Here is a 12,157-nt window from a genome sequence, read left to right as displayed (position 1 = left end):
CACATGTATATGTGCCAGAATACGAGCGCGTTAACCCCGTGTGAACTGGCCCTAACAGGTTTGGTTTGGTCAATGTTTATTGTGCAATGGTTGTCATTTCCATAAATCTAATTCTTTCTTGAACTGTAAATTGCTGCAGATTCTGTTACTTAAATCGAGGTCAATAATTTTTGATGAAAAAAATGAAATAGAAGATAGCAAGTCAAAAGAAAACAGTTTATTTACTGCAAATTAGAGATCTTATATAGAAAAATCATTCTAAAGATCTGATTTTCATCATTGAAGTAAAGTGATACATTGAGCAACATTGTAGTAAATTAGTTTATATATTTATTCAACCACTCAAGCATGTCCTTCCTTGCTTCTAGAATGTACGGCTTGTCGTCAGGGTTGATATCTTCTTTCTTCCTGTGGGCAAATCCATGAGTTTGGTTTGGAAATATTTTCACTTTATAATCAGCCTTGGAGTTCTCTTTAAGTTTTTCATCCAGAGACCTAACCTGTAAGGCAGAAGAAAACTTGAAATCTTCAGCAAGACCAAAGACCTCATTCAGGGTCAACATGGTGGCTCAGTGGTTAGCACTGCAGCCTTGCAGCACTGAAGTCCAGGGTTCGATTCCCCCAGGAACAACATCTGCAAGGAGTTTGCATGTTCTCCCTGTGCTTGTGTGGATTTCCTCCCATTCTACAAAGACATACTGATAGGGAAAAAAAGTACATTGTAATCCCTATATGGGGCTCACAATCTACAAAAAAAAAACAAGAAAAAAAAACCCCAAAGACCTCATTCAAACAGTAGTATTCTGCTCAGTATTTTGTATCATTTGTACATTCAAAACCATGAGTGAGTCAAAAACACAATGCAAATGTGCAAATATTTCCATTATACTTACGCTATATAAATTTCTATCCATTCCTGGTTTTGGCATAAAAAAGGGTTACCCAAAATATTGAGCTGAATATGTCCGTATGAACTTTTTACTTTAACCCTGAAGATTTGGTGCACTTTAGACTTTCTGGTTAAAGGGGGTTTCCAGGAGCTTAATCGTAATTGCCTATCTTTAGGAAAAAAAACATCACTATCAGATTGGTGGGGGTCTGACACCCAGCACCCCAGCTGATAAGCTGTTTGAAGTGTCTGTAGAACTCAAGTGAGTTCCAATTCACAGGCCTGTGATGTCATGTTAGGAGTCATTTTGACAATTTTCTGGAAATCAAGTTTTGGACAGTATACAGTAATTGGAGTATAATATACTATATTACTCTGGGGTTATTTGTCCTTTCAGAAGCAAAAAATAGTGGGTTATATTTACTAAAGCAGTCGAAGTTTTACACAGTGCACACTTAGACTAGACAGATTTATCACAGTGACTGATCCTGAATAATAAATCTGATGCATTGTTAGACAGTCAAGTCCAAGTTTACACCACCTATGTGTTGGTTTCTAACTAAAAAATAGGCCAACATTCTGGTATTTGTTGTTCCAGCTTAATCCGTGCCCTCTTTTCCAACCTGTTTGAGATGCAGGAGCTGTCAGAAAGTGTAAAACAGTTAAGAAATGTGACGTAAAGCATGTCTTTTTTGCACAGATTACACCACAATTCTGGCACATTTTTAATAACAAATCTTCCCAAATATCCCGATCACCAAAGGTTTGGCTATCAAACTGGGCCAGGGGAGGGGAGATTACAGCATCATTTATATAAGGGAGCCTTCACACGGAGTAACGTTGGGCTCAATGTGTGCTTATTTTTTCTGCCGTAGAAATGCGAGGCCAGCGTTTACGTCGCGTTTACATGACGTTTTTTTACTATGAGTGTATATGCTCATAGTAAAAAAAAAAGCAGCGTAAACGCTGGCCTCACATTTCTACGGCAGTAAAAATAAGCACACGTTGAGCTCGGCGTTACTCCGTGTGAAGGCTCCCTAAGGCTGTAAAATTGATTTTCTCAGCAATGCATGCTTAATCGGGGACCAAGAAGACCTGACAGACTCCCTTTAAGGCTGAGGCCCTATGTTGCGGAAACACAGTTTTTTTTGTTGTAGTTTTTGTTGTGATTTTTTTCTGATCCAAAGCCAAGAATGTCTACAAAAGGAATTTGAGATCTATAGTACTTCTACTTTCTGATCAATCCACTCCGGGCTTTGGCACAAAAAAACGCAACAAAATATAAAATTAAAAAAGCTATGTTTCAGCAACGCGGGTTTGCAAGTGGAACACATGCAGACTTTTATGTACATTCCACATGGATTTGTATCAAAATCCGTGGTGGAAAATTTCCTCCACATCTGGTCTCGCTGTAAATGTAAATTTGTATCACTCTACACTTTCCACATGGATGGGTGCTGTTTCTGTGATATGTGACCAAATGATTGTCTAGCCTGATATTCTCAATCTGCTATATCACTAAAATACTGAATAAGAATCTGGAACTGTATCTTACCCCTTTCTGTTTTCTATGCACTTCTGAAGCAAGTGAGACAAAGATTACTGGAAAGTGAAGCAGATCTATACAATATATTCACTGCTAATAATGCAGACAATGTATAGTGATGGATAGACAGTGACAATCAGGTGGGATTACATTTACCTGTTCAAGTGGTATAATAGGATCGTTCTCACCAAAAATGAACAGGGTTGGATTAAGCAGATTGTATTTATCACATTCTTCACGGACTAAACCTGATAAGAATAAAATATTGAAATTACAAGAGAATTCAAAAAGTTAATATTTCTATTAATCTAAACCTTTTACTAACACTCTATATATATGACACATAATTTAACATTTTGCCAAATATTAGTTAAAGAAAACTGGCGTAAAATAAAATATTTACCTCTATTACTCCATCTAAGCATGGAACGAACAGAAAAATAAATGTATGACAGGTTTTACTGACTGTTTTCCCACAAAACTATATATCAATCTGCTCAGATCCTCCCGCTTTATAACATGGGTGATGTCATGAAGGATGGGGGCTTATTTTGCATAACTTTAAAGGGGCTCTATCATTGGGAAAAGTCATTTTTAGATAAGCACATCCTTGCATAGCCCTTAGAAAGGATATTCCACACCTACCTTTTGTATGTAAATTGCCTCAGTAGATTTGGAATAATCATATGCTAATGAGCTTCCACCGTGCACCGGAAGTGTCTCTATGCACCTGTCTGCTCTATGTGTATGTATAGCAGAGGTTGCTGTGCTGATGACTCATCCCTGCTATACATACACATAGAGCAGACAGTGCACACAGACACTTCCGGTGCACAAGGGAAGCTCATTAACATATGAATAAAAACAGACTTATTCCAAATCTACTGAGGAAATTTACATACAAAAGGTAGGTGTGGAATAGCCTTTCTAAAGACTATGCAAGGATGTGCTTATCTAAAAATAAGTTTTCCCAATGATAGAGCCCCTTTAAAGTTGTTTTTCTGAAAATTTACAAAATTGACATACATAACAGAGGTATAATGTTTATCACTGTAACATGCCCTGTAACCTGATGGTAAAAGCTGAATACACTTTGGGAAGATAGTAGATTGTCATCAATATAAAAGTCCTGACAAACCTCTGCAATCAAGTTCCATACTGAGGTTTACAGACTTTTTTTCTTTTCTTACATTTAATAGATATCGAAAAGAAAAAAAATATATACTGCAAGACTAATTCAGAATAAACTCTGTAATATGGCACCCTATGGTACACAGACTGCCTTCAGCTTCATAGTAAAAAGCTGCAGGGACTCCAAGTGCCCCCGCTAAATGTCCATAGTAGCAACACTGTGTTATGTGGCAAAAGACCAATGATTTTAAACGGTCGCTATACTTTCCATCAACTAAGGGTAATTTCATAGAGCATATGATTGTGCACTAAACTATCAGGCATTTTCAATAAAAAAAAAAAATTCGGAAAGATCTCTCTAAAAGTTCCTTCCCCAGGTGTCTCATCTAGCTAATTTACAGTTTGTTTCCTATTGTTAGGCAAGGTTCATCCAAAGATACATTAAATCAGCGAGACGAATGCTGAGGGGATGGGTTGATTCTTCTCAGTCTCCATACACATGTTTGCAAATTGTTGCACTGTGCAAAGGACTAAAAATTCTGCAAATCTCAGTTTACAATGTAAGATCAAAATCTTCTATGTATTTGTATCTACTTCAGGCTGCTTGTGTGATTACAAAGGGGAGATATGTGCACAGACAGCAAGCAGCTTTACTGGCTGTATACAACAATAGTTTTTTTTCCTGTGTTTTAGTTGCATGTATTTGCAATCCAGTGTTAGGGAGCCTTCACGCGGAGTTTACGCTCCGCTCATTCTGAACGTAAACTCGTTCAGAATGAGCAGTGTTAAAACAGATCTCATTGATTTCTATGGGTGCCAGCATATGCGCGCTACACATTGAAATCAAAGGGAGGCTTTTTTACCTATTGCTTTCCAATGTGATATGTGCGGATCACATATAGGACTCACAACCTACATTCCCTATCAGTATGTTTTTGGAGTGTGAGAGGAAATTGGACTACCCAGATGAAACCCATGCAAACAGCATACAAACTCCTTGCAGATATTGTCCCTGTATCTCCTATATTATGGTCATTTGGGCTTTTCTCAGCTATTTATTTCCTATTGTGCAGTTACTCCTGGCATTATGGCAGAACAGTATCAGTAATGGATAGGGGAGGGGGCAGACTGCTCCTTATTGTACATGTCCCCGCCTGAGAGAGATGTAAACTGCGCTTCAGTCATAATTATTAGCAGCAGAAAAAATTATAGGACACCATGTATGAAGGCTTATGCAGTTATAGAACAGATTACCCAGCAAGACCCTGCAAATTGATTGGCCATGAAAACTCAGGTACCATTATTGATTTTGCAGCACTTCCAATGTAGTGTATTTAATTATGTGTACCAAATGCTCCACTGAAAATCTGTATGTAAGTCTAATACCTTCCAACCCGAATAAAAAAATGTTATAAGCCCTTCCTTTACCCTTTTGCTATTCTCAGATTATTCATGCCAATGCCAATGCCAAGAGTAAAGTCAAATCAATAACTACAACTCACAGACTACTCTGTCACTTTAACCCCTTATATGTTATTATATGCATTACATAAATTGAATAAAAATTTACCGTAGAATGCCACTCCAGCCTTTAGCTCAGGATACTTTAGCATGAGATAATGGGTTACAATACCACCCCAGCAAAATCCAATCACTCCAATGTTTTTTGCTTGACATTGTTCCTTTAAATATTTCATAATAACCTCGGCCTCTCTGAAAAATAATGAAAGATGTAAGAGAAGTAGGTGGGAAATGCAAGTTCATATTTTTATTAATTCTAGATGCCCTGTCAGGTTAATATCCTGCCCTAAATAAGGGCAACATATTAGTTGCTACATGTCCTTATTAAAATAGCCAAAATGTCATAAAAACTAGTGAGTCATTTGGCTACTAAGTGCAATAAAAGAAAGCAATGGACAAATACAGTCTGGCATAGTCTGGCAAATATAGTCTAGTATTACTGAGGAATGCTCCCCTCTGCCTGCCCCTGAATATATACTGTATATCTTGCTTGTAAATCATTACCCTAAAGGGTGGGGAAAGTGGGGGGGAATGCTATCTTTATACATACATTGCAATGAAAGGTGTGTCTATTGTATCCTTTTAGAGTACACATTCACATATCTGCTTTATCTTTCCTATTGGGGTAAATAAAATAAGTGCAAATAGTAGTGAATTATCACTTGAATATGCAGAAATTGATGGCCTATAATTAAAGGGGCTCTATCAGAAAAATCATGCTGATAGAGCCCCACATATGCATGAATAGCCTTTAAAAAGGCTATTCAGGCACCGCTAAAGTTATATTAAACTACCCCCCAGTTTTAAAATAATACCCTAAAAAAGAATGTGATCAACTTACCCTTTGTGCACAGTGGGCAGGCATTCAGGGTCCGCTGTCTTCTTCATCCACGCTTCCTCTTCTTGCGATGTCCTCGGGTCCTGTCTTCCTCCGGCGCTCGCGAATTGACATTGCTCCCATGCCATTTTTTTTAGCAATGTCAGTTCGTGAGAGCCGGAGGAAGACGGGACCCGAGGACATCGCAAGAAGAGGAAGCGTGGATGAAGAAGACGGCGGACCCTGAATGCCCGCCCACCGTGCACGATGGGTAAGTTGATCACATTCTTTTTTAGGGTATTATTTTAAAACGGGGGGGGGGGGGGGGTAGTTTAATATAACATTTACGGTGCCTGAATAGCCTATTCACGCATATGTGGGGCTCTATCAGCATGATTTTGCTGATAGAGCCCCTTTAAAGGCATTGTCGAAGAATTGGACAACCTATGGAGGGACCAGGAGCTACAGCGGTCATAGGAAAGCGACTGGTGACATTGCTCACACATGGGCCCCTCGGTACTTTGTCCAACTCCTGGACAATCCCTATAAGGGTATGCTCACTGAGTTTTTTGTAGGTGGATTTGAGGCGGATTCTGATGGTTGGTTCATACTAGTGCTTGTATTCCGTCAGGAAGGAGTCCGCATGGACACCCCCCCGGACGGAATACAATCGCAATTGGAAGCGATGTGCTGTCAAAGCACACGGACCCCATAGACTATAATGGGCTCCATGTGCTTGCCACGCACTGCCCGCACGAATCATTCCCTAAACTCAGATTCATGGATATTTAATAATAATGGTTTTTAGAGATGAGCGAGTAGTATTCGATCAAGTAGGTATTCGATAGAATATTACAGTATTCGAAATATTTGTACTCGATCGAATATTACTAGCTATTCGCTGTAAATATTCAATTCAGAGCCAGTGTTGATTGGCCCGAATGCTACACAGTGTATAGCATTCAGCAAATCAACGCTGGTTCTGCAGCAGACTCGTTCTTGCTAGTCAGGAGAGCTGGCAGCTTACGGTTACGAGGGAGCTGACTTTTTATCAGCGCAGAACCAGCGTTGATTGGCCGAATGCTGTACAATGGTCAATCAACGCTGGTCAATTCATTCCTTTGAGAAAGAGAGTCAGCTCCCTCATAACAGCAAGCTGCCAGCTCTCCCAGCTAGCAAAGACGAGCCTGCAGCAAATCAACGCTGGTTCTGCAGCAGGCTCGTCCTTGCTAGTCAGGAGAGCTGGCAGCTTGCTGTTATGAGGGAGCTGACTTTTTTTCATAGGAATTAATTGATTGACCAGCGTTGATTGGCCAGTGTACAGCATTCGGCCAATCAACGCTGGTTCTGCCGGAGGCTCGTCTGTGAGGAGGCGGAGTCTAAAATCGGACCACAATGGAGACTGCTGTGATTCGATCTTAGACTCCGCCTCTTCATAGACGAGCCTCCGGCAGAACCAGCGTTGATTGGCCGAATGCTGTACACTGGGTCCGTGCTATGCAGTTAAAGCGCATGGACCCCATAGACTATAATGGGGTCCGTGCGCTTTAACTGCATAGCGCTTGCAGTTGCGCTGATAAAAAGTCAGCTCCCTCGTAACCACAAGCTGCCAGCTCTCCTGACTAGCATGGACGAGCCTGCTGCACAGCGCTCCTCTTAAACACTCTCCTCCTGCTATTCATGGACTTGGTGACTCTCCTTTAGTCGAATAGTGGTTTCCCCTCAAATGAGCATTTTTTCCCATAGACTATAATGGGATTCGATTGAGTAGTCGAATATTGAGGCTCTACTTGAAACGAATATCGAATCTCAAATATTTCACTGTTCGCTCATCTCTAATGGTTTTGTATGCTTTTGTACTTGATCTTTGGAGTTGAATCTCACTACCCATTTTTGTACCGTCCCCTTTTTATACACATCACCACCTAGTTGAAAATTGATCCTCCAGATGTTTTTTCGTTAGTACCACTTACTCTTTCAGCCTTTTGTTAACTCTCTGAGATGTGTTTCGCTGCCATCAATTTGTAAATAAATAAATTGTTTTCAAATGAAATAGAGAAATGTCTAACTTTCAACATCTGATATGTGTTCAATGTTCTACATAAATAAAATATGGTTATATGAGATTTGCAAATTATTGCATTCTTGTTTTCTTTACATTTTACATATTGTCCTAACTTTTTTGGAATTGGGGTTGTATTTGAATGGGAGACTACTACAATACTCACAACTGCCAGTATCAAGAACACGGCAAATGTGCAGATCATATAAACAATGCAGAGAGATGATCTCCAGGAGGCCCTGACACTCAGGCTCCAGCCAATCTTAAATTGATGGCCTATAATATTGATAAACCACCGATATTTTTTTTTTTTTTTATAGGTTGGAAATCCCATTAAAGGACTGTACATGGGTATTACCACTAAACTCCAGTAAAGGCACTTGGGGTTGCATTACGGATTTTATTTCCACATTTAAAGGGATCCTATCACTCAGACATGATTTTTTCTAAGTACCATGTGGGAATAGCCTTAAGAAAGGCTATTCTTCTCCTACCTTTCGTCGTCTTCTCCGCGCCACTGTTCGCCTACAATCCCGGTTCTTGTCGGTATGCTAATGAGCTCTCTCACAGCACTGGCAATACTGTGCAAGCAGCCATTTTCTCGTGGCCTGTGGGCATGCGCAGTCTGCTCTGCCCAAGGCCCGAGGCCTTAGATGTTACAAGCCACCGCCGGAAGAAGAGGCTGAAGATGACGCTGCTGAAGAAGAGGAGGCGGCGCTGGAGAGAGTTCTCACACAGCATTGGGGACGCCCCCAGTGCTGTCTGAGCGCTGGGGCCTGCCCCCAGTGCTGCGAGAGAGCTCATTAGCATGAAGAAGATCATTAGAAGATGACGAAAGGTAGGTGACAAATACCTTTTCTTAAGGCTATTACGATGTGGTACTTAGAAAAAATCATGTCTGAGTGATAGGATCCCTTTAAAATTATACATTGAATGTATATAATTTAATACATCACCTCTTACATGTATGCTTTATTTGCTGGTCGGGTTTCAAGCCAATTAAAAAAATCTTTACGATCATATGATGGGTCCCATGGTGACTTGCCAGTAAAAAAGTCACCCACGACAGCTCTATAAACATTAAAGAAAAGAAAGAATGTAAAAAGAAACATTATTATGATGGCATTATATAATTGTATGGAAAAGGATCAAGAGGAAAATAGAGGTATTTAAATGTCTTGGTAACATGGGAAATAGGATTCCTTAAGGCTTAGGCCCCATGTAGTGAGCTGGAGCCAAAAAACACTGCGGAAAAGACTGCGACAGAAACGCATTGCGTTTTTTCCGCAGAATTTTTCACAACAGCATTGCCATCGGCATCGCTTGAATGGGTTTGTAAAGGTGACCACCGGTGTCCGCATGAGGCCTCTCCGCGGGGAAGCCGTTTCTTTTTAGCTGGACACAAAGTCCGGCAAGTCCGACTTTGTGTCTGGCTGAAAAAAATGGTTTCCTTGTGGAGAGGCCGCAAGCGGACACCAGTGGTCACCTTTACAAACCCATTCAAGTTTCACTGGGGCAGAGGACGGAAACCCGGCGGAATGGCAAACACTGGACAGGAGCACAAGGGTGACCGAACCCTAAGTGAGGAGAATACAGGTTTGTCCAAGCTGGTAAGTGCAGGAACAGAACCCCTTTGCAGTTTTAGAGGGGTCAGAGACATGCATCAGGAAACATGCTGAGGTGTTTGGTAAGGAGATCTCAAAGACTCTTGAGAGTGTGCAACACCCTCCATCCCAGTAGGACTTCATTAGTTGACATGACCTTCAGTGGACCCACATCTCCAGCAGAGAGTGGAGGTACTTGGGAATATCTTGTGCAATTTGGAAGGGAAATGGCATCAGAGTGTCAGAAGTTTATAACCTGCTTCTTGATATTTACTGGCAATAGAAGATTTTTGGGTAAATTCTAAAATCCTACTGCTTTGGAAGGCAGAGAAAGACAGACCAAGGTCCTCTTCCCATTTACAGAAGAAGCGTGGCGTATAGTCATGCGCGAGTGCGACCAGTAGCACATAGAATTCGAACAAAACATGTTGGTACGTACCCATCCCTGCACAAGTTTCTCAAAGGGAGTCAGTGGTTGGTCATATTCCTCTCAGAAGGTAAGAGCGTACAAAAAGTGAGGCAGTTGTAAAACCCCCAGGGGCCACAAGACCTAAAAAGGTCTGCCTAAGAAGTCCAGGACTGTTCAGAGCGGAAGTCCTTCATTTGCAACACACCTGCCTTGCTTCAGGAACAGAATGAGATTTACGTGCCCTCTGGAAAAGGGACGTGCAATTGGCTAGTATGATTAGATGTGTCCACAGGGTTGTAGGAAAGATGGGAACCAGCCATGGTAGGGAGTAAAGGGGAGTATCCATGGCTGACTGTTCTAATGCTAGCGATTGCTCGATCGACCAGTGGAGACGCCAATGCAGTACCCTCTGGAGGAGTGCAGCCTCATAGTATCTCTTAATAAAAAAAAGTTCAAGTCCACCCAGTGCCTTAGGGAGAAATAATACTGATCTAGACAGCCTAGATTGTAAAAAATGTTTATAGAATGCTTATGCACTCCTAACTGAAACATGGTCACATTCTGAGGCTGACTAGGTGACACCTAGAGTAAACACTACTTCTCAAACAGTAGTGGTATGCAGCTGATATCAATATCAGGCTTGTTTCCACACATTGCACCAGAGGTTTTTTCTTAAAGGGTTACACCTAATACAGCAAAACACTACTGTCATAGCAATAGCTATGGGCCCGTGCACACGACCATGATTTTCCCGGTCCCATGTGCTGGCCAACAATTTGGGCTGTGTCAGAAAGGACATCCTATTCTTGTCCTATTTTGCAGCCCATGCTTTTGTGGCTCCTATTTATTTAATGAAAGGAGCTGCGGAAGCACGGCCTGTGCAGGGCAGCACAGAGGGACATCCGTGTGTCCCCCGTGTATTTGAAGCATAGCAGACTAGTTGCAGCAACCATCCTAAGGCCCATTGCAGATGACTGTGGGCAAGATCAGTGTGCTATCCATGTTTTTCACCAATAGCACACTGACCCATTCATTTCTATGGGCACATGTACATAACCATGATTTCCACTGATCAGTGTGCGGACTGAGAGTCCGGGCCGCACAATATAGAACAGGTCCTATTCTATTCAGTGTTTGTGGAACGGACTCGTCCATAGAAGCCTATGGGAGACTAAAAAACTAGGACAGCACACCATGTGTCGTCCGTTTTTGCAGACAAGCTAGGGACATCATTAGTTGTCTCCTGTGCTTTTTTTTTTTATGGATCCGTAAAAGATCACATACTAATGGCACACTGATGACACTCTGTCCGTTTTTGCGGACATACTTCACTGATGCTGAAGAAACACTGAAGACACACTGAAGACACTCTGTCTGCAAATACTGAACACTAATTATTAATTTGCTGACTGGGGGTCCACTTGGGTTCCCTCCGAATGGATACGTAATCCGCATAAAAAAGCGGTTACCTTAGGAAACCCATGAACACCATAGACTATAATTGGGTTTGCGTAGTTTCCGTTCAGTCTCCGCCTGAAAAGGGGCTAAAAATAAGGAGAGAAAAACTGAATTTTTCAGGGGGGACGGAATCCCCGTACGGAGTACAAGTGCAGATGTGAACCAAGCCTCAGACTGGTTGTAGACGACCATAATTCAACCGGCCGGCCGTGAATTCAAAGCACTGGTGGCACACGGGGGACACGTGGATGTCCATCGTATGCCACCCATGCACAGGCCGTGTTTCTGCAGCTCCTTTCATTAAAAGAATAGGAGCCACGGAAGCAAGGGATGCAAAATAGGGCAGGAATAGGACCTTTTTTATATTTTGCGACCCAGATTGTTGGCCCCCACACAGGACTGTGAAATTGATAAAAAAAAGAATGGGTGTGCGGTGCGTGAAATACACGGATAGCACACTGACCACAACCATGGTTATCTGCAACCACCCTTAGTCCCAGATACCAGAGCAGAAATTACAGAAACAGGTGAGCAGTGCTTCCATAGAGGTTAATATGATGCTTTGGAAACAGCACAGGACAACTGAGATACACAGTTTCCGTAGTGTCATATTCACAGAAACAGCGTAGCTAAATGTGCTAACAAACTGTTATATTACAAACTGTTATACTACATATAGACACTATTTATTGATGTAAAAATGTAAAACGAGACTATTAC

At 41.5% G+C, this 12,157-nt stretch overlaps 1 protein-coding gene across 1 annotated transcript in view; it reads right to left on the bottom strand.

Annotated features, from left to right (window-relative positions):
- Window positions 1–202: 202 nt before the first annotated feature.
- LOC142200710 (carboxymethylenebutenolidase homolog) overlaps window positions 203–12,157 on the bottom strand; it is a 30,000-nt gene continuing 18,045 nt past the window's right edge. The window contains exons 3-6 of the mRNA XM_075271261.1: window positions 8,930–9,037; window positions 5,137–5,279; window positions 2,592–2,683; window positions 203–500 (exon numbers count right to left, since the gene is read on the bottom strand). Of these exons, the coding sequence (XP_075127362.1) occupies window positions 318–500; window positions 2,592–2,683; window positions 5,137–5,279; window positions 8,930–9,037 (526 nt within the window). The 3' untranslated portion in view covers window positions 203–317. The remainder of the gene's footprint in view (window positions 501–2,591; window positions 2,684–5,136; window positions 5,280–8,929; window positions 9,038–12,157) is intronic.

This window comes from Leptodactylus fuscus, chromosome 4 (genome assembly GCF_031893055.1).
Source record: "Leptodactylus fuscus isolate aLepFus1 chromosome 4, aLepFus1.hap2, whole genome shotgun sequence".
Taxonomy (NCBI): domain Eukaryota; kingdom Metazoa; phylum Chordata; class Amphibia; order Anura; family Leptodactylidae; genus Leptodactylus; species Leptodactylus fuscus.
Note: the sequence above shows the minus strand (reverse complement) of the source record. Positions and strands in the feature narration are given on the sequence as shown.